This window comes from Rhinopithecus roxellana, chromosome 11 (assembly GCF_007565055.1).
Source record: "Rhinopithecus roxellana isolate Shanxi Qingling chromosome 11, ASM756505v1, whole genome shotgun sequence".
Classification (NCBI taxonomy): Eukaryota; Metazoa; Chordata; class Mammalia; order Primates; family Cercopithecidae; genus Rhinopithecus; species Rhinopithecus roxellana.
In genome coordinates, this window is record NC_044559.1 from 51,147,288 (window position 1) to 51,171,139 (window position 23,852).

A 23,852-nucleotide genomic window follows, 5' to 3' on the forward strand; every position below is an offset into this window, starting at 1 on the left:
TCAGAAATACTTGTCTCAAAAAATATATGTTAAGACTAGAGCTTATATTACCAATCCAATTAGAAAAACTAGGGGGGACTTTCATTATGAAGTTAATTGAACAATACAAACTCAACAAGAAGTCTCTGAGTGGTAGATTACCTCAGCTAATTATTCAAGCAAATAGAGCAGGATGCAATTTGTGATGGGGACTAACGTTTAAATTTGGTAAGGCTGGGGTTCTCTACTGCTAATTACCGAGGTCTTCTCCACGAGATGCATGCTGGTTATGATTTCCTGTTGGTGATAAAAACGGCTAATCATGGTATAAAACTCCTGTTCCAGCTGAAGTCATAAAAGCGAATTAGACTCGAAGAACCGCGTGATGGAGAAAGGAGTTATTTAAGGCACTAGAAAGGCTATCTGTATAATTAATGTGTAATTCTGGCCTGGATGTTAATCTGGAAAAATCGGAAAAATCATACCTCAGAGGGCAAAAGTTTAATTTGCACTAACATTTGTGATCAATTTTCACCACTGAACACCCGCACCGATGATTGAGGAGGAGGCGTGAGCAACAGGGCGACTGCATCCTGGAAGAACTCAGAGGAGACACGGAAGCAAAACCAGGGAGAACAGAAAGCTCACAGTGTGACTTCAGGCAGAGAAATACCTTGGAAAGGTGAAGCAGGACAGAACGTTGGCAAGTAACTGAGTCCTACCAGCGTCTTCCGTGTGTTTGACAGATGAGAGCAAATTAAGTGTGATTTGTGATTTTGAAATGCAGTAATAAAAGTGACTCCGTTGGGTTATTGGGAGGAAGGACTGTACTACTAAAACACGAAACGCTTCAAATGCACCGTCCTGGTCAGTCTTTAAAATGCCATTTGGCAAACCAGTTAAGAGAAAGACCTGAAATTAGAATGAGAGCGCTGGCTTTTCTTTCCTCTTGCCTACGTGCTGTCTGAGTTTGACTAACTTGTGTGTCTTCTCTTCCTTCTGAAAATGGACAAAGTTCAAATGGAAGCCAAAGCCTTTCCCAACAGGGTCCCCCAGGGAGCTCCAGACCCAGATCTGGCAGGACCAGCAAGGGCTGCATCCCTGCTCTCCAGGCCTCACCTGGCCCCTTCAGTGCCAGGTCCTCCTGTTTCACACAGCAGATGTCAGTCATTTCACAAACACCATACAGCAAACAAGCGTGAGGGTGTCCTGGCCCTGGATCTCTACACCCAGGGTTTTGTGTCTTTAACACACACATGAGCCCGGAAACTGACCTTGTCTTCTTTGTCCCCAACCCGGCTCTTCTTCTGGGCCCGCAGCATCAGGGCAGGTGGACGGGCCACTCGGCCCCGCTCTGTCCTTGTATCTGTTGGGCCAAAGCAGCTGTCATTAACATTTCATTTGTCATGGTAGTTTGGAAAACCTAAGCAATCAAAGACAAAATGTGGCCCTGAAGATTCGAATTGATCGGTAGACCCTGTGCATTCCACAGGAAAGTGACATTGCCCTGTCCTTGGGTTGAAGTCTAGTGACAAAGTTCTCATCCCAAAGTGAGGATGCACCGGACGATGGGCTTGCAGGGGCCAGAGGCCTGGGCACACACATGCACCCCTGGACTCCCTGGCCCAACCTCCTGGCATCCCTCTCCTGTGCCTGTGTGTGCAGGCAGTGTTCACTCCATCCTGGACTCAGCCTCTTGGAGAAGGACAAGCAGGAAACAAGTCCAAAAGGGGGTGGCCCGAGACTTGGCTGTTGTCCACCTGGTGACAATCACCAGGGTGAGGCCATGACAACTCTCACCACTCCCAGTCCAGTGGGCCCAGGATGGGAGTGCTGTGCCCAGGCGTGTGAGTGTCTCGGGGCTGCTCTCTCACATTCTGGGGCCCCCAGTGCTCGGGGAAGTCAGCAGCCTCCTCCAGTGATGTCAACCTGCCCCCTGTGAACTGGGCCGTGTGGGTCACGGATGAATAGGACACAGGCCCTTCCCAAGAAGGACAAAGGGCCAGTGTAGGACAGAAGAACCAGCCTTGCTGAGGCTCTGCCAGCTGGTGGCCATGATGGGCTGCCCTTGGTCCTGGCCCTGCCAAGGGGACAGGAGGGGCTCTGTGCAGACCACACCACCAGTGACCATGGCTTACTGGCCACCATGGTGGGCCCTGGCTTTTCCAGGGGGCCAGATCCACAGCACTTTGAAAAGTACTTGTTTCAGGGAAGGAAGGGTTTCTGCAAATTCCCAACAATTGTTCCATTTTTGTCTTATCCAAAAGTGTCTATCTAAGTCTCAAAATCTTGCAAGTCGATTCAGGGTGAAACAGGAAAGCAAGGTTGAGCACTGTTTAATACCAAGAATAAAAAGAAGGACCCAACCCTGTAACCACACACCAACCTAAAACCATAGATAAGTTCTCAAAGGAAAGCCCTGGCCAGGTCTCATGGGTGTGCAGGGCAGGGCCCTGGGGAAGCAGAGATTTGTTTAGCTTGATCCAGAGCTCAAGACTGGACAGTGCAGCCAGGGAGGCCTGGGTATGCTCCTTCCTGGCAGGAGGGAGGATCGGAAATTAATGTAAATCACTTTATGCGTGTGTGCACACAACATACAGGCGCGTATATGCACACACTCACATAGAAAGGATGTCCCGTGGCCCCTTCAAGCCACACGTCTGTGCTTGAAGGAAGTGAAAGGCAAGACTGGGGGTCCCACTGGCACACCCCACCTTCTAGCCTTTCTTCCTTGACTCCTGCAAACGGGGGCCCCTCTGCAGCTCCTGGAAGGAGAATTGCATAGCTCTGCATGGGGCCGGCAGTCACGCCGTCCGTGGGCATTGGCACCTGTCTGCCTCGCAGCTGCAGAGCCAGGTGGTCTGCAAGGCATCCCTCCCCAGAGCCCTTGGGAGGAAGCCCCTTATGAGTTAGGGTTGGGTCAGTTAGCAGATTTATTTCAGATGTGGGGCAGCAACACTGAGGCAGTCCAGATGTGGCCCAGAGGCCCCATCCCCGGAGGTGCTGAGTCCGGACGAGGCAGAAGCACAGCATTCTACCCCCGGCTCCCCTCCATCCAGTGAGGGGGTGGAAGAACGCCCAGCCTGGCTACCACTGTCACTCTGCACCGGCCCTGGCCTGCAGGCTCTCCCCAGGGCTGGGTGGCTGTTCTGCCCTTAGTGCAGGCTGCTGGCAAACAAGCTGAGCAGGGATCCCTGAGGGCACCAGCCTCCTCCATCATTGCCACTCTACAAGGGTGTCCATACAGTCTACACTGCACACTTCTCCCTCACAAGAGGCCTGCCAAGGCCGACCACAGGACTCCCATACAGCCATGACCACCCCAAGAGATGCCCTCTGGCCTGTCAGCTCTGTGCGTGGGTCTATTTCAAGGTTGGCCTTGGGAAAGGGACTATCGGCTTTTCACTGAACCGGGTAACCAAGCCTGAGTCAAGAAAAGACTGCGGGGCAGTGGAAATACTTTACTGTCACTCAGGAAGAGAAGCAGAGTCCCTGAATTGCATTAAGATTTCCGGAACTCTGTAAGAATCACTCCCAGAGCCCATTCCTTGTCAAGGTGCCGTGGTCATCAAGCAGCCCGGACACTGGATCTCTGTCCTGATCCTGCAGGGCCGTCCTGCCCCGCCCATCTCCGCCTCCTCATCTACAAGAGGGGATTAGCGGGCCACTACCTCTCCGCCACAGAAAGGGGCTAGCAGATGGGGACCCAGCCACGCCCTGGGGAATCCTCGTTAATAACCCAGGGCTCTGTCCTTCTGCCTCCATCCTGCAGCTGCCAGAAGCAGCCCCCTGATTGAGGGACAAGGGGGCACACAAGGGAAGCTGAGCCCACCCTTCCCCTGACCTCACAGACCCAACACAAAGCAGGCCCAAGTGACGGGAAGAGGGAAGTTAAACCTGGTGATTGGATGACCCAGCACTCCACATATGTCACTACTGAACCCCACATATGTCACTACTGCACCCCACATATCTCACTACTGCACCCCATATATCTCACTCCTGCACCCCACATATCTCACTACTGCTCTCCACATATCTCACTACTGCACTCCACGTATCTCACTACTGCACCCCACATATCTCACTACTGCACCCCACGTATCTCACTACTGCACCCCACATATCTCACTACTGCACCCCACGTATCTCACTACTGCTCTCCACATATCTCACTACTGCACCCCACGTATCTCACTACTGCACTCTACATATCTCACTACTGTAGCCCACATATCTCACTACTATACCCCACGTATCTCACTACTGCACCCCACATATCTCACTACTGCTCTCCACATATCTCACTACTGCACTCCACGTATCTCACTATTGCACCCCACGTATCTCACTACTGCACCCCACGTATCTCACTACTGCACCCCACATATCTCACTACTGCACCCCACGTATCTCACTACTGCTCTCCACATATCTCACTACTGCACCCCACGTATCTCACTACTGCACTCTACATATCTCACTACTGTAGCCCACATATCTCACTACTATACCCCACGTATCTCACTACTGCACCCCACATATCTCACTACTGCTCTCCACATATCTCACTACTGCACTCCACGTATCTCACTACTGCACCCCACATATCTCACTACTGCACCCCACGTATCTCACTACTGCACCCCACATATCTCACTACTGCACCCCACGTATCTCACTACTGCTCTCCACATATCTCACTACTGCACCCCACGTATCTCACTACTGCACTCTACATATCTCACTACTGCTGTCCACATATCTCACTACTGCACTCCAGGTATCTCACTACTGCACCCCACATATCTCACTACTGTACCCCACGTATCTCACTACTGCACCCCACATATCTCACTACTGCTCTCCACATATCTCACTACTGCACCCCACGTATCTCACTACTGCACCCCACATATCTCACTACTGCTCTCCACATATCTCACTACTGCACCCCACGTATCTCACTACTGCACTCTACATATCTCACTACTGTACCCCACATATCTCACTACTGCTCTGAGACCTATTTTTTGACTGGATATGAGTGGATGGCTTTTTACTACCTAAGAATGTGCCAAACATGAATTGTTTTAAATTTTACGTAAAGTACAGCAAAGAGCAAGTTCCAGGGAGGAAGTCTGGAGGGGTCGTGCATGGAAAGCTGAGCTTGTGTGTTAATTTTATGCCATACCCTCTATGTTTTCAACATGGCAGGTGCCTATAAAACACACAGCAATCACAGTAGCTGAAATGTGTGTCTGTATCTTCTATGAGCATGTAAATAAATATGCATTGTGAAAAACTGTGTTAAGAAAACGCAGCCCCCAAGGAGGGCGTAAGCCCGTAATACTGTCCTCAAATAGGGACAGCATTGCCTAGTTCATTCCCCATTACCTTGAGAAAACATATTAAGATATTTTTTGTATTGAAAACAGTTGATCTTTGTAAAAATCAGATCTTAAAGTCTGGCTTTTGAGATAAACGGATTTACATTGCTCCTCGTGAGTGCTTCTTAGAGAAGATATTGTTGATGATCATTTTAAAGCCCCTAATCACAGACACATACCCCCGGAATACCTGTGACAAATGTGTGTGCCTCGCCCTAAATACTGTTCTTAATAACCGGCACTCTTTAACAGTCATTGATTTTGCAGGTACCTTGGAGGTGCGTGGGTGGCACGAGGGGCTCACACACATAACTGGGTCTGCGTCTCAGCCATTCCACCGTGGAAGTGCTTGCTCTATGGCTCTCCGGGGGCCACTTCCGGGGTCCACTCTGACATGCTTAAGTACTCTTTGCTTTGGGCCTCTCCACAAACTCTGATGATGTTGTCATAAAATCCTCCCTTGAGTGGCAGGGAGAACTAGTTTATGGAGGAAAATCAACAAGTTGTAAGACTATGGGCGCTAAAGTACTTCGGGGAGCATGCCATACATTTCCACCTTCCGAGAGAGGCATGGCGGTAATACCTTTCTGTGCAATGCCTCTATTGATCAAACCCAACTCTGAGATGTGAAGTGCTCCCCAGTGGCCTTCGATGTAATTTTCCTCCTGGCAGTGATGAGAGACAAACAGAATCGAGAAGGTCGCATGGAAGTCTGGCAGGAAGCAAAAAAAGCTGTGCTAAAAAACACCCACGTCAGTCAGCTGACAAGCATTTATTTACTGCTCTTACAGAATCCAGCGCAACCCTCCTTGCTGGTGGGGAAGAAGTGAGAGGATGCTCTGAGAGCAATTAGACACTCCTCTCTCTAAGGGCCGCAGGGACTGGTGAGGGCGTCCAGCAGAAAAGTATTCAACACCAGCCCCTTGAAATCAAATGGGGCAACGAAATATCTCTTTAAGAAAAGTGTGGAGGCCGGGCACTGTGGCTCACGCCTGTAATCCCAGCACTTTGGAAGGCCGAGGTGGATGGATCACGAGGTCAAGAGTTCAAGACCAGCCTGGCCAAGATGGTGAAACCCTGTCTCTAATAAAAATACAAAAATTAGCTGCGTGCGGTGGCAAGCACCTGTAATCCCAACTACTCAGGAGGCTGAAGCAGAGAATAGATTGAATCTGGGAGGCGAAGGTGACAGTGAGCTGAGATCACCACTGCATTCCAGCCTGGGCGACAGAGCAAGACTCCATCTCAAACAAAAAAAAAAAAAAAAAAAGAAAAAGAAAAAGAGAGAAAGAAAAAAAAAGAAAGAAAACTGTGGAAAGAAAAACTGTGTCCTATCTCCTGGGCAAGACTTAGCTTCAGAAACTCTTAGAGCTCAGCAATCAGTTCAGTTCGCCATGTTTCCCTGAAAGAAGGGAGAGGTGGGTTTGCTTGTGCCTGACCCGGGGTCAGGGTCCTGGAAGCTTTTCTCCATTGCGCTTTTAAGTCATGAATCCAGGCCCGAGGCACCTGTTCTCCTCAACGGCCCGGAAGGTGAAGATTCAAAGGTATCTTCATCACCTGGGGTCAGGCCTCAGCTCAAAGGTGGCACCAGGACGCAGGTCCAGCCGATGGCATGTCATGTAGTCAGCACACACCCAAAGACCAGCAAATGCTTCTTACATTGAATGAAGAATCAGAAATTTATTTATTTATTTATTTAGAGAAGGGGTCTCACTCTGTCATCCAGGCTGGAGTGGATTCACTGCAACCTTCAAGTGATTCTCCTGCCTCAGCCTCCCGAGTAGCTGAGATTACAGGCATGCGCCACCACAACTGGCTAGTTTTTGTATTTTTAGTAGAGATGGGGTTTCACCAGGTTGGCCAGGCTGGTCTCGAACTCCTGACCTCAGGTGATCTGCCCACCTCAGCCTCCCAAAGTGCTGGGATTACAGATGTGAGCCACTGCGCCCGGCCTGAATGATATTTTAATCTTGCCTACTGCCTCCCTGGAAGTACCCTTCTAAAATAATTTCCAAGATGCTGAGATAAAGTAGGCACAATAATCTCTTTTTACAACTAAGAAAAGCAGATTAGGTGAGCATTTTCTAGATTATAAAGTAACCCAGTAGGGAGGGCAGAAATTATTTATCAATTTAACTGGTACTGAGCTCCTTTGAAGAATGTGATAATAAAATAAGGGGAAAATACAATTTATGCTTAAGATAATAAAAATGACACGCTCAGGGTCCGTTGTATATGGTCCTAAATGAGGCGTGGTGACTGCATTGATTTTCCGAGTCAGCCTCTTCAATGAGAATCAAAGCATCTAAGGGAACCCTGTCCCTGGGAAGGTGCCTGTGTGCTGCCTTCATGCTGAGTGCCAGATCCACAAGAGCTGCCAGCCCCGGAGGAAGGCAGAAGGAGGAGAGACACAGATTTCAGGCGTTAAAAACAAGAGAAGCCCAGGGGCCAGAGGGGCACTTGAATGGAAGGGGTGCCATGTCCTGCAGGGAAGGTTGGTGGCAGCTGGGAGCACAGAGGCACAGCCTGGAAGTGTCTTTTTAAATTCCCTTCTCCAGGGCCTGCCCCTCTAGACAGAACCTGGCACAGTGTCCTCCAGATGATGTCAGGAAAGCCAAATCCCTGACTGGTGAGGAGCTGGTGAAGGGGGAGACTGTGCAGCTACCTGGCGCTCCCCCTGGTGGCTCAGGACTGGGAAGGAGGGAGGGGGAAGGGGAGCAAACCCCTCAAGAAGCCCCTCCCCCAGCAGGGCTTTTGACTGCCACAGGAGGGGCTGCAGTCGGAGTGGCAGGTACTCCGTAGGTTTCTGGAAGAGCCAGGGTTCTCTGGTCCATCCCCACATCTCAGCAGGGGATGTACAGGTGGTGGCCCCGGTGTCTGCTGCACAGACCTGCTCATCTGCCCGGAATATAAGGCCACAGTCAGATGTCTGCTGCCACCTCAGGAGGACAGCACTGGGGGCTGCTGGCACTGGGGCAGGAGGGCGGGGGCACCTCTGACAGAGCACCACAGCCCAGCACACAGGACGAGCCCAGCATGAAGCCCAGCCGCACAGGCTGAAACCCCACAGTGCGGCCGTTTCCCTGGGAGCCTCCTTGAAGCCGGTGCAGGTCTTCCTGGGTCCTGCTCAGTAGGCCAGGAGGATGCCAGCTGGCTGGGCTGCTGTGCAGTTGGAGAGGACTCAGGTCAGCCAGGGCTCCAGAGGCCCCCGGTGGGCGCTGGGCTATGAGCAGGGCCCACAGCTGCAGCTCCGCCCGCCTCTCCCTCTCACCTGCCTGTTCCCCAGCAAAGGCTGGCTCCTGAGATCCCAGAGCACCTCACTGAACTCCACTATAAATGGAGATAATTTTCATACAAACAGCAAATCATTTCTGAGTCCTCCTAAATTTTTCATAGGTAGTGATTTCACAGAGTTGACAAGCTGCAGAGAATTAATTTTCCATCCATTTTTAACATCCTGAACTTCCCTCTTCAAGAACAAACGGTTGTAAAATGCTCAGATCAGAGAACCAGAGCGTGGCGTCCTCCACAAGAAGGGGTCTCAGTACTGAGAGGCAACTCCACCTTTTAACAGGACTCAGCCCTACCATGAGAATTTGCCTCATCATGGGACTCCACCCCTGCAACCTGAATCCATCCTGGAACCTGAACCCACCCCTCTAATAGGACCCCACCCCTGCAACCTAAACCCACCCCTCTAACGGAACTCCACCCCTGCAACCTGAACGCACCCCTCTAATAGGACCCCACCCCTGTCATTGGTCTCTGTCCTCCATACCCAGCCAGAGTCCAGATTTTCTCTGTGGGTTCTGTCTGACCAGCAGATCTGTTTGACCAGCAAGAGAGAATCTGGTGTCACCACTAGACAAAATGGCCTGGGGAGGTGGTGGGACATTTGCACCAGCGTGATCCAGGGCCTGGGGCACTCTGCTTCTCTGATGAAGGCAGGCTTCCGACAAAGAGGCCAACTCCAGGTTGGAGATGCAGGAAGTGCTGCACCCAGCAGAGTGAGCTTTGGGATCTGAGCGTAACAGGAGTGGAGATGAGGACACCAGCACGCTGATTGTCAGCGGAAGGCAGCGAGGAGAGCCTAGTGCCTGCCTCGCCTGGTGCAGCATGCCTGCACGGAGGCATGCCTGTAGGGAGGCATGTCAGGGCCTGTGGGGAAAACCAGCTTCAATGCGCTGTCCCTCCAAGAGAGCTACTCCCAAGTCACCAGGGCACTGCAGCCCACCCCAGGGGCAGGCTTGTCCCGCTGGGTCCACAGGAAACTGACGCCTGAGCACCAGCTGTGCCCAGGGAGGGAGCCACAGAGCCAGCTCCCTGCCCACCTCTCACCTCAATACAGGTGTGTTTAATGAGTAAATGAATGAGCTGATGGTGAGTTCCATGCAATTCACAAATTACACTCAAAGTTCTCATCTTTATCCAAAAGTAGGAATGTTAAAAGCAAAAGAGACATATTAAACCAGACAATTTGTATAAGAAATGAAATAAAAATTCCAAGCACTCTTGTGTCAGGTACATAGTGAGCCAAGTAGGACTTTACCCCAACCTTGGACCAAGAAAAGAAGAGATGGCTAGATGGAGGAGGAGGAGAAGGCGGAGGCTGGGACAGAGACAGAAACGAAGACAGGGATTGAGACAGAGGTACAGATAGGAAGCAGGAGGAAGGTGGTAGAGATTCATGTGAACTTGTAACCATCATTTAAAACATTTTCCCAAAACCTTTTTTCAAAGTATAAATCCATTTCACAGTACCAGGCTGAGTTATTTAAGCAACGCCCACCTTTCAAGGCAGTGCGGGAATTACAGCTGCCGACAGACGGAGAGCTTCAGTCTGCCACTCTGCCAAGCCCTCCGGGTGCTAGAGCAAGCACCCAGCAGTGGGTGTTCCTCCAAATGGGTTGTCACAAAAGTCACAGCTGGGCTGAAGACTGCTGTTACTCTGGGTGCTTGAGCTGAATCAGGGGCTCTGGTGCCCATCTGAGAGGGCAATGCTGCACACACAGAGAAGCATGCACACACACAGAGAAGCATGCACACACAGACACGTGTACACACACGGAGATAGGCCCACACACCAAGAAACATGCACACACAGAGATGTGTGCACACACACAGAGACACACGCACACACAGACATGTGTACACACACAGAGATAGGCACTCACAAAGAGACACGTGCACACACACCAAAACACGTGCACACACACACCCAAACACATGCACACACACAGAGACACGTGCACACACACCAAGACGTGTACACACATAGAGATGTGTGAACACACACCAAGACACATGGACACACACAGACATTGGCACACACAGACACATGCACACACAGACATATGTATACACAGAGACACATGCACACATAGACAGGTGTACACACGTAGAGACACATGCATACACACAGACACATGCACACACAAGCACACATATATGAAGAGACACACACGTACACTACACACACACAGGCACACGCATGCCCACACAGACACAAAGCAAAGCTTGTGTGATGATGGCTTTTCGGCCACCTGTCACAGCGGATAAAGGCATCGCTCACAAGCTCACTACCGAGCTCGACACTCTGTACACTCCATGTGCCAGAAAAGAATGGCAGAAAAACTGACACATGTACATGAACGTGAACAAGCAAAATGTCGGTATTGTGACATCAATAATCTAAAGGTGACATCAAAACAAGTTGCCTCTATAATGAGAACTGTGTGTGCCCTGCACTGCTCCTCCCAGCACAGGGCCATTGGGATGTCCCAAAGGACAGCACGCCTGTCGGCAGTGGTAAGTCCCCTTGGCCACCACACTGTCTCCCCTTTTACGGGCGTTAACACGCCCAGCACATGCCAGAGGGCAGCGTGTGTGCTGGGACCCCCATCGGGACAGCCCCTCACAGAGGCAGCCAACACCCACTTCCGAGTCTGGCACAGAGCAGCAGGCTCTGGGCAGACGTCAGCTAAGGACACAGAGGGAGACTGAAGGGGAGGCTCTTGGCATGTGACCCTGGATCAATGCCCCCTATGTCTCCTCTGACCTCTGACTGTTCTAGATCCACAATCCAGATTATTTCCCTCTTGATCATGCATGACGTTCGCCCTGCACACAGGAACCGTCAGCCCCTCGAGTCCCTGCTGTAGTTTCAAGTCTGTTTCCACTTTATTTTTTCTCTAGAAACAGACCCTGGCATGTTGCCATTTTAACGGAAGCAGCCTCCACATTCTGGGACAGTCATGCAGGCTCTTCCTCCCTTTACTCCCAGGGCTTTCTCAGGAGTTGGGGGAGCCTGCACACGGGGCGTCAGCCAAGGTCCCACCTGTTCCCCCTGAGGACCCTGCCTCCCTGCTGAGCGCTCTGCAGGAGGCACCATGTGAGGCCCGAGCCTTTGCCCCGGGAGGTTGCCAGCTTTACCTTTGCTAGAATTGCAGGTTTAGCATGAGACAGTTACACAGGCGACTCTGCCAGGTGATTGGAGGGGATTTTCCCAGGAAACAAGGAAGGCAACTGCGTGGGGCCTGGAAGCGCTTTTGAAACAAGACAAGGTTGGTTTGTGTCTGAATGTCTCTCGTTCCTCTCAGGTGAGCTGTGGTAAATGGGGTAACGAGGATCTCATGCCCTGAGTGGTCTGCAACAAGCTTGAAAGTTCTACCAGATGATGGAATGTGCTTCCAAGTCTCAGGAGGTGAAGCCCCCCAGCCACGCAGGTCAGGAGACATCTCCCTCAAGGACATGCATCTGTCTGTCTGCCTGTCCTCAAGGCCTGGGAAGAGGCACAGCCCTTAATTTGGAAACTGGGTGTGGAGACCTTCAGGCCCCTCCCAGAACTGAGGTCTCCCCAGCACCTGGGAGACACCTGGTCTCGCCTGTGGGTTCCCAGCAAGCACTGAGTTCAGGGCCTCGCTCGCCCTGCCCTGGGTGTCTCCGGGATCCCTCGGGACCTGCTCCCCAGGCATCCGCCTGTTCTTCGCGCTCCAGGATGAAGATCTGGCTCTCCGCACTTTATGAGCCTCTCTCTGATCAAGTTAAACAACAGAATCAACAGATGGGACTCCACTGTGTGCTCCACAGAGCTGCAAATGAATGGTTTAATGAGAAGGCAAAGCGGTTCCAGCAGAGCCCCGCTCACTACTTGTGTATACTCATCAGTGCTCGTTCCATCCCTCGGGGACACACTCCTACATGTCATCACGGAGGGTTCCATCTCATGGCGGCACCAGCCCAGCCTCCAGCCCCTCTGACAGCAGTGGAGGCTGAGCCTGCATCGGCACCATGCCGGTGGAAGCCAGGGCTCCTGTGAACACACCTGCCCGGCTCTCTCCACGGGCTGCAGATCGGGCTGCCTGGATCAGGAGGTGAGCAGCACTCCCTGCCCACCTCCCCAGACTAACAGGAACGGCCAAGGTGGGGCAGCGGGGGCAGCCCCCACACAGCCATGTGGGCAGCACCTGTGTGTTTCCCAGGTCACAGTAAGGGGCCAGGCCATGCCCAAGTCAGGACCATGGGGCTTCTTGGCTTGAGTTATCCATACAGAAACACCAAACATCAGCACCATTCAGCTGCCTTTTAAACTTTTCTTTCAATCCAAGAATGCCCTAAACAGAAATATGAAGAATGTTCCCTTCAGGGCACCACATCCCGCGTGAGGCTGGTCCGCAGAACACAGCCCTGCCCTCCCTCGGTGATCACCAGAGTAGCCCTCGGTCCACCCTTGGCCACCACCTTTTCCAAACTGGGCAGCAGCCAAGGGGACTAAGCCAGCCCAGCCATATGACGCTGCAAAGTTCAGACAAAGCCATTCCTACTGACATGACCACCATGGAGGGCTGGGGGGAGGGGCTTCCAGTAATGTCTTCTGGCTCTTGTGCTTTTGTTTTGAGGTCAATGAAAACATTGCTATCCAGAGCCAAGAAGTGGAGCCTTAAACTACACTTCACCATGACAGAAGCAGCTGCATGCATGCGTCACTGACGGTTTTGTCCCCTTGCAAATAGGGAGGGGTAGTGACTTTGCGAGGTTAAGGCCCAGGCACCCCTGATTCCCCGCACCCACTTCTGGGTGGAAAGAAGTGGCCACTGGCAGGTCTGGAGTCCTGGAATTCTCCATTCTGCCCCTGGTGACAGCAGTTGACTTCAAGACAAAGAGCTGGCAACAATTTTTTCATGTTTTAGTTAAAAATATGTGCCAAGCATTGCCCTGCTTTGAGCATGGCCTGAGGCCCGAGGGAGGTCGGGAGAAAGACAGACATGGTCTTCCTGGCCTGGCAGGCAGGTCATGACCAACCCATTCTACAAGGGACTCCAGCACACAGCCCAGAGGGGAGAGAGGCTCAGGGATGGTGACATTGAAGTGAGACCCCAAGGATGGGTAGAGATGGGATAAAGAAGAATCTCTATGATACAGGAATGGCAGATAGGGATGCAAAGTCCCAGAGCTAAGATCATGGTGGTGTGGCTCACAGGCAGGGGTGAGTGACAGAAGACAGGCAACGCAGGAGCAAGGCCAGCTCAGGCCCAGCCGTAGGGACAGCTGCCACTGAGCATTGCAGGGAGCTCTGCAAATTACAAATTCTGAGGACATCAATGCATTGGATTGCTAAGGTCATATACAACATACACAGGATATTACATACTGTCTCATCCACATAATAAAAATGAGAACATTTTATTTTTACATTCACATTTATTTTTGGCTACTATTCACTGCTAATATTGTTTCACATTAACATTTATTTTAGGCTACTATCTACTGCTGATATTATTTTGTAGAAGAAAGAGAATTTCAAGAGGGGGTCTGTACTATTCCTAGGTGTATTTTGACAACGTTAAAATGAAGTGTTTGAGCCATAAAGTTAAAATATTGTATTTAGCACATTCGTTATCTTAGCATATGCATTCAGAACCTCAGATTTTAAAGCTTCAAAATACCTTTTAATATAACCTTCAGTTCTATATGGAAGATAAATGCATGATTAAGTATATTCACATTCTAAATTACATCATTAAATTTTATCAAATAAGAATGTTTTTGTAAAAAAAAAAAGGATTCAGTATTAAAGTGATTATAATATAAGAGGGAGATGTGTGAAACCCCACGCTTCCCATCACTGACTGCATCCTATTATTAGCAACGTCTATTACCTTGAAGGGAAGTCGGATCCCTGGTGTCTGGGTTTGACGCTGCTATTCAGGAGACGCCCCTGCTGGCTCCATTCTCGTGACCAGGGAGTTTTAGGGCTCAGGCAGGGAAGGGCACAACCCCTGCCACTGCCCGCCATGGACCATAACCCCAGAGTCCAGGCCTCCCTGCTGCTCCCTGGTCTGCGTGGTTGAAGCACAACCTCCAGTTCTTCAGCCATGGCTGGGACCTCCCCACAGTGGAACCAAGACCTGCAGTCTAAGGGCCGCCGGGGCCCGAAAGAGGAGAGTGGGGCCAGGCTCAGCTAAGGCCCACCTCTCTCCTTTCACCTGGACTGGGAGGATGGAAATCAGGCTAGGAAGGGACAGCGCCACCAGCAGCAGCGGGGACCAGGGAGCGCCTGTGCTCAGCACAGCAGCCAAGGTCTGCGATCGGGCGGGCCTGAGCACGGCACTCAGCTCAGCTACTTCCTAGCCACGAAGTCGGGGGAGCATCACTTCCCTTCTCTGAGATTCAATGTATCCATCAGTGAAGGGGAAAAATAATAGCATGTGGAAGATCCTGACTGTGGATAGAGATGCTAAACATTCAGTGCCATGCACAGGTGTGCCCATGGCAGGGCTCATGGAAGTAGATTCTAACAATTGATTGGGCAAGAGCCTGCTGAGCCAGCCTCATCTGCTGCCAGCGTCTGCCTGTGGCCAAGCAAGCAAGGAAGACCTGGCCCAGAGGAGACCTGCGGTGGGCCAGGCAGGCCAGGAGCAGGGAGAGGCTCTCTGTGTCCCCCTCTCGCTTCCTGAGCAAACTCAGCTCCTCTGGGTCCACATATCTTTGCAAAATGCACTTGTTCATCCGGGGGGCATTCCAAAAACTTGTGGTAGCCACTATTCTATCCTGAACATTTTAAGGGAAACCTTTGCAAACGTTCTTTGCAAATACATTGGGAACAACCACTCATCTCTCCCAAGGCAGCACTGCTCGTGTTAAGATGCAGCTTTGAATCACCACACAGAAATCAAAATCAATCTGAACAGCAAGGTATCTATGTATGTGCACATAGCACCCTGTGTGTGTGTGCACATAGCACTTGTGTATGCGTGTGTACATAGCACTGTGTGCATGTGTCTGTGTGTACATAGCATCTGTGTGTGTGCATGCATATGTGTGAATATAGCATGTGTGTGTGCATGGGTGTGTGTGCACATAGGACGTGTGTGTAGGAGCATGTGTGTGCATGTGTATATCAAACATTCAGGTCCCTTTAGAAGCCTTGAGTCTGCCGTGTGAGTAGGCATGGGAAAAAGACCTGAAGAAAGTTCTCTTGCCTCTGTAAAAATGCATTTTGCATTGTCACTGTGTGAAAGGGAGGAAAACACACATTAAAGTTACACCAACGACTGGGATGTTCTCAGGGCATGGCCAGGGTCTTTGTGCCCCTGTCCCTAGCTGGAGAGCTAGCACAGTAGCTAGCTGGGAGGGCATCAGTAAGCAACTAATTTAAAAGAAATAAACATTTATTTAAAACCTCCTCTTAGAAATCAGGATTTGTGATAAATCCATCCTAATCTGACCCATCTGCATGATTTAAATGAGCAGACACTTACAAGAGCATCTGCCCTTGCACAAAAGTGCGCTCATGCTTCTCGGAACTCTGCATGACCAAAACAAAAAATAAGTTCAGAAGAACTGTATGGATCCCTCTGCCGTGTGGTTATGGTAGCCTGTGATTTATACACACCCTGCTTTAGCATTTGTGGGCCTGTTAGTCTTCAAAGAGCTCATATCAAGTCAGCTCTGACTTTCTGCAGACTAATCTATGTGAAAATGCAGTCCTCACCTAACTGATTTATTTTCACATTTAGAAGTAATAAAATTAATAGTGCAGTTCTCATCTCAGTTGATAAAATTAACTTTTTTTTTTTTCTAACTAACTTCTTTCAGTTATTTTCTTTATTTCTAAAGGGAAGTTATTCCAGTCATTTGATACAAATGGCTTTAATTAGTTTAAGGGAAACATAACCTTTAACGAATCCAAGCTTGGGATTGCTGGTTGTGCGCTAAAGGATAAAAACAGTGCAGTGCTTATGGCATTGATTTTTAATGTCAGGCTGCACAATCCAATTTGGTTTGGCATCAAAGCAAACCACCCATCACTTGAAAGAATAATTCCTCTGCCAAGGCCAGCCCTGAATACACACAAAATGCATTTTTATGATGAGGGTAGGCACATTTTTCAAATGATGGGGAGGGGGAGACCCACCATAAGGGCTGCTCTGACTTAGAGCATAGCAGACATTTTCTAAGGAACTTGCATTTTTAATGACTATTTCTTTGTTGTTTCTTTTAAAGAAATTAAAATGTTTAAAATAATCAATCCTATACTTACAATGAAGCAACTGGTACGAAGAGACCCTTTGTTGGGGAAATACTCAACTGAAGGTTCTTGTCTGAGATTTACCTTTTCCCAGTTCTGTTGAGCTACCTATCAAATGGGTCAGACTTTGTCAACTAGAATCAGAATTTCTGGTCCATCCACCAGAACTTGTATTTGCAGATCTGACCTTGGGCTTCTCTCATATTTCAGTGGCCCCTCACCCTCTGTAGGATATAACCTAATCCCAGTAGCTTCTCCTAAATATCTTATTTTTCAGGAATTTTCTACTACCTAAGATCGCTCCCAGAATAAGCTGAGAATACAGCTTTATGTACCCACTCTCTAGAATACCCTACGCCCATGCCCCACCACTGACTCCCCCCTCATCCGAGCTCAGGGCCCAGGCTCTCTGGACACTGTCCACACTCCCATGGTTGGGGCAGGGAGGACTCTTGTTCTGTCCCCCACTCTGTGCATTGCTCTTCTTACATGTGTTGCTAACATTATGGTGAATGTGTCTGCCTCCTTCTTGGGAGACAGGCTCCTTGGAGGTGGGCATTGCCTCTTGAGCACACATCTGCCACACACACGCACAGGCACTGATAGCAGTGGGACTCATCTCACTTCCCCATCTCAGTGACCAGCCCTTATTTCCGCAGGGCCAAGCTCAGAGGTTGCCCTAGAATCCACCACACTCTCTGTCTCTGTATCTTCACCCAGAAGTGTCTGTTTCTTGGAAGCTGCTCTCCTCTTTGCCCAACGAAGCCCTTCTCTTCTCAGTAGAGCACTCCAACACCCCCTGCCTTGCAAAGCCCGCACTTGGAGTGTGCACTAAGCGGTGACTTCATTATCCTTCCGTGTTTCAAAAAATGTGACACATTTCTATTCTAGCGTATCACATTTAAATGACCCGTTTCTTATCCGCGAGCTCCCTGAAAACAGAAGTCATGTCTTTTAATCTTTAAATCTACTTTAAATCAACTGTGTGATCGACACAAAATAGACGTTTAATAAATATTGGATGGCTGACTAAATGTATACATAAATGAGGGAACAACTATCCGCTGGAGGAGATAAATGGGCTTGTCAGTCTGCCCTTCCCACACACAGAGCCATCAAACAAAAGAGAAACAAATCAGCAAATAAATATGAAACTGCATGCAATATTTGGCAAGAGTCAAGGCAGCTGGCACAAAGGTTTTCTATTCTGGAACAAAGTCCTCCATACCAGTCAGCGAGGGATCTCACTACTAAGTAGTCGGCTCCTGGCACATCCAACCTCAGGTAGAAACTGCGTCTACAGCAGCTCTGCGTGTACGCATTGGTCATGATGGGAACTCTCTTGCTACTCGCCGATTCTAAGTTGTGAATGGGAAGCCCAGGAGCTCCAGGCACCAGAGCAAGCCTCAGCATCAAAGAAGGAAACTGCAGCAGCAGGTGCACAAGTGCCCATCGGCCTCTTATCTCACAGAGGAAGCTGTGGGCCCTCGTAGCGGGATCGACACAGTGTCCTCAAAGGGACTGAGGAGGTCCTTTAGCCATGAGGCAAGAACAAAATGGCCCCAAAGTCACTATTAGAAAACACAAATAAACTCTAGAAAGTCATATATACATACATATAATATATATCCTAGTATATTTACAGGTTAGCTGGGATTACTGTAGGAATTACAGGAGGCTGAGGTGGGAGGATCACCTGAGCCTGGGGAGGTTGAGGCTGCAGTCAGCCAGGATGATGCCACCGCACTCTAGCCTCGGTGACAGAGTGAGACCCTGCCTCAAAAAATAGAGACATATAGATATATACATAGATAAAAATATAGATAATATAGATGTAGGTATAATTTTAAAATAATTAGATAACAAGATGCATCAAGAATATAAATGGATATAGATATATTTTAATTAGAAACAAATAGATGTTTGAAAGATAGCATCAAGTAAATGACCCAAAACACAGAAGAATGTCATAAAGATTTTAAGCAGAAAGAGACATAATCTTGGATTTGACAATAGATTCTTACATATAACACCAAATGCATGAGTAACAAAAGAAAAAATTAATAAACTGTATTTCATCAAAATTTAAAACTTTTGTGCATCAAAGAACACCACCAAGAAAGTAAAATACAGCCTTCAGAATGGGAGAAAATATTTGCAAATTATGTATCTGATAAAGGTCTGGTATCCGGAATATGTAAAGAATTCTTTACAACTCAACAAGAAAATGACAAACCACTGAATTTGAAAATGAGCAAACGACACAAATCATTATTTTGCCAAAGAAGATACACAAACGGCCAGCACACATGTGAAAAGGTGCTCAAAATCACTAGATGCTAGGGAAATGCAAAACCAAACCACAGAGAACACATTAAACTCACTAGAAAGGAACAATTTCAGAAAATAAAGGAAAATAACAAGCATTGAGAGTATGGTAGAAAAATGATGGCTGAATGTAAAATGGTTCAACTACTCTAGAAAACAGTCAGAAAGTTAAACATAGATTTAGTGTAAGACTCAGTGATTCCACTCCTAGATCTATACCCAAAAGAATTGAAAATGGGTATTCAGATCAGTACTTTTAAACAAATGTTCACAGCAACACTATTCATAATTGTCAAAATGTGGACACAATGTACATGAGCATCAATGGATGGGTGAATAAGCGACCCGTAGGCAATCCAAGCAATGGAACATTATCCTGCAATGAAAAGGAATGAACTGCTGATATACGGTACTGTGCAGATGAACCCCAAGGACATTAAGTTTAAAAAGCCAGACACAAAAGGTCACCTATTATATGGTTCATTAACATGAAATGTGCAGAATAGGTAAACCCATAGAGACAGAAAGCAGGTTGGTATTGCCAAGGGCTGAGGGGAGGGGAAACTGGAGAGAAACTGATTAGTAAGGTTTTTATGGAGTGAGGAACATGTTTTGGAAGTAGATGGAGGTGGTGGTTGAGCAACACGGTAACTGTGCTCAGTGCTGCCGAATTGCTCACTTGAATATACTTAACTTGTGGTATGTGAATTTCACCTCAGTAAGGAATAGAAAAGGTAACCAAAATAGACATACAGATTATCAATCCAGGAAGCTGAACACCCAACTCATAAGAGGTCCAGAGAGGTAACAGAGACTGATAGAAAAGTTCTGGGAGCTCCAGAGACACGAGACTGCAGATCTGATGGCTGCAGAGTTGTATCCGTGCAAATCAGAGACATATTTTGGAAGACCAGGGATCAACATCGATCTAGAAGGTTACATTCTGTAGGAAAAGAAAACTGATTCTCCTACAAAGAATGGGGACAGGCTGCAGGTGTCTGAGGGCCAGATGTGCCCCCGAGGAGCCCCCTGTCCTCATGCCTGAGGCGCTGAAGGCTCTGACTCTGGGCCTGCAACTCGTGCACTGGGCACTCCACACCACTAAGCTGCCCTGGACATCTGTTTTGTCATTGGTTGGTTTTTGTTTTTTCTCATCGGCTGGTTTTTGTTTTCCCCTCACCAAGGATGAAGATAAGGCTTTGATTTACACCACAGAAACATTTTTAGAATAATGGAAGGTAATATTAATGAAAGAGCTTTGAAAATCAGAAGCTATGAATCAGAGCCACATCTGACCTTGACCCCACACCTCCAGCCCTTAGGTCAGCAGCCCTTCATCCCACAGCGGCTCCTTGTCCTTCCAGCCCACTCTCTCACCCCTCCAATGCACTCGCTCTGCCCCTGTACAACAAGGCAAGTCTGCCACAGCTGGCATGAACTCCGAGGGAAATAGAGAAGTCCAGGCCAAGAAGTGGGCAGAGGACAGAGGCTGTGCCAGCAGTGCCAGCAGAGGCCCGTTGGTCAAATCACCACTACCCAGCCACCACCCCAGCTCCTGGTGCATGATGTCTGTTGAAGGAAGGAGTAATTAATTACGAAGCTGGCATTCAATAGAGCTGTGCAACCTCAGAGTCAGAGACCAAGCTAATCCAAGGCCTAGCACTGCAGAGAGCTGAGAAGTCGGCCGTCCAGACTCTCTAGTTGTACTAGACACGAGTGTGGGTGTCCAGGTGGCCCAGCAGGGAGCATTCCACCTGGCCATCCTGCTCTGCTGCTATCCAAACAGGATAGCCTCACCCAGGGGCGGCCCCCATCTGCCACCCCAACTCCTGCCCGTACTTGAAAAGGGGGCAGATTTGTGAGGAGATGGCCTCCCATCTTCCTGCGTTTCATCCTTAAGAACGGCACGGTGGAAAGCCAAAGGCCAAAATCAATAATCTGCCCCTTCTGGGGCCTCCTTGGTTCTCCCTCAGGTCTTGAGTTCTGACTTCCTGCCCCCACCTAACTGAGCTGCAACTACAAAACTGCCCCAGGATGCTGGGGACACTTTGTTCTCCTGGAGAGCTTTCATGACAGGCCCATGTAGCTGGCACCTACTCGGCACTCCATCCTGCTGCACTGGGAGGACTTGGTGTTAACAGATGGAAGATAAAAGAGAAGTATCCTCTGCAGAGGGGAGGGCTCCATGTGCCCTCACTCAATGGCTGGGCCGGGCGCTGCTCCCATGAGGCTGAGTCTGCGTCTGATAGAAGGGGTGGATTTGGAGCTGAGTCGCACAGAGGCTCCGCATCCTGGGTGACACTTTCTCTGCAGAAAGGCAGCCTCTCCTTGGCTTGGTCCCCAGCACACTTCGCAAGTGACAGCCAGGCAGGGCTGGGCCCTCTCCCTGACTCTGGCGCAATTAGAGCTGGGAACACACTGCTGCTGACAAGAAGATGGAGGGCTTAGCTGTCCCGGCAGTTAATTGGTCCTGTTATTTATGTGTTTTGAATGCTTGTGAAGTTCCCTGCCTGTTTCTGATACAATTAGTCTCATTGATGGCGAGGTTTATGAGTGGAAATAGTGGCTGAAGTGACACTGAAGTGCCACCTGACACAAGAGAACACAGTACAAATGGGCACGTGCTGCTCGTTTCCATGCAAACACCTAGGAAGTGGGCTTCCGAGTTTTTACAGGGAGATAAAAGATTCTCTTGCCCACACAATTACTCCATTCACATGGAACTGTATAGACTGCAGTCTGAGAGAAATGAACTTCTAAAACAAAAGGTCAATATTTACAACAACAGATTTATTTTTGGCAACCTCTGGTCTCTCATTAGTATAGCAGAAAGAAATCCTAATGTATACATTTCCATTACTCCGATATTCAATAATGGGCACACAATTAGCTTTAATTCAGGATCATTATTATGGAAAAGTTAAAGATGTTTCACACAAATTCTTCAGTAATATTGACTTGGGAATTTTTTTGCATGTGTAAATTGTTATCTATAAGTGGGACATGACTTTGCACTTTTCTTTTAAAAACAATTTAATTTTGAATAGACCATATATTCACTATATTCACATGATTCAAATTTCAAAAGGTACAGATGGATATAATGTGAAATGTCTGCCTCCGCTCCTAAATCTGGCCACACAACTGTCACGGAAAGTAATAAATGTCACCACTTTCTTATGCGAGTTTCCTTAGTTATTTTATGCATTTTCAGACAAATATGAGTATATATCCTTTCTATCCCTTTTTCTGTACACAAATGAACCATGGTATATCCTTTCCTTGCACCTTTAAAAAAATCTAGTAATACATCTTTGAGATACAGGCAAATAAAGCAGCATCCTAATTTTTAATGGCTCACAATATTGACCGTGTGGATAGATTAGCATTAATTAAACCCACCCCATCAGAACGGACTTGCAGGTTTTTCTAGAAGTTACAAATTTTTGTAAAAGAAAGTCTGCTTAGATTTGCCATTTATTATTTCTTTTCCTTTTCTAGTTTTATAAATTTATAGGGCACAAGTGCAATTTTATGACATGCATAGACAGGCTAATAGTCAAGTCACAGCTGTTAGTGTATCCGTCACCCAAATAACACACAGTGGGCCCATTACATAACTTCCCACTATCCATCTCACCTCCCACTGCCTCACCTCCACGTCCCCTCTGTCCACCATCCCCTCTCTATGTCCATGTGCACACATCATTTAGCTTCCACTGTGAGTGAGAACATGTGGTATTTGACTTGCAGTGTCTGGCTCATTTTACTTAAGTTGATGACCTCCAGTTCCATCAATGTTGCTATGAAAGACATGATTTTATTATTTTGTATGGCTGAATAGTGTTCCATTATATATATATATATATATATATATATATATATATATATATATATATCACATTTCCATTATCCTATCTTCCACTGATGGACACTTAGGTTGATTCCATATCTTTGCTTTTGTGAGTAGTGCTGTGACACACATAGAAGTACAGGTATCTTTTTGGTCTATTGATTTCATTTCCTTTGAGTAAATGCCCAGTAGTGGGCTTGATGAACGGCACGGTAGTTCTCTTTTTAGTTCTTTGAGAAATCTCCATGCTGATTTCCATAGACGTTGTACTCATTTACATTCCCACCAACAGCGTACAAGGGTTCCGTTCTTTTCTGCATCCTCACCAACATCTGCCATTTTTTGTCTTTTTAATAATAGCCACTCTGAAACAAGAACAAACTAAATCTAAAGCTAGAAAAAGAAAAGGAATAACAAAGATCAGAGCAGAACTACATTAAATTCAAACAAAAAAAATACAAAAGATCAATGAAACAAAAAGCTGGTTATTTGAAAAAATAAATAAAATCGATAGATCATTAGCTTGATTAACCAAGAAAAGAAGAGAGAAGATCCAAATAAGTTTAATTAAAAATGAAACCGGAGATATTACAGCTGACACCACAGAAATAAAAAAGACCATTGGAGACCCCTATAAACATCTCTATATGCACCAACTAGAAAATCTACAGAGAACGAACAAATTTCTGGAAACATACAACCCTCTTAGGATAAATCAGGAGGAAACAGAAAACTTGAGCACCCCAAAAACAAGCAGTGAGATAGAATCAGT

General features: G+C 48.1%; 1 protein-coding gene across 1 annotated transcript in view; it reads right to left on the reverse strand.

Moving 5' to 3' along the window:
• TCERG1L (transcription elongation regulator 1 like) overlaps positions 1-23,852 on the reverse strand; it is a 234,818-nt gene that overhangs the window by 72,906 nt on the left and 138,060 nt on the right. Inside the window, exon 5 of the mRNA XM_010389429.2 lies at positions 1,254-1,345. Within this exon, the coding sequence (XP_010387731.2) occupies positions 1,254-1,345 (92 nt within the window). The remainder of the gene's footprint in view (positions 1-1,253; positions 1,346-23,852) is intronic.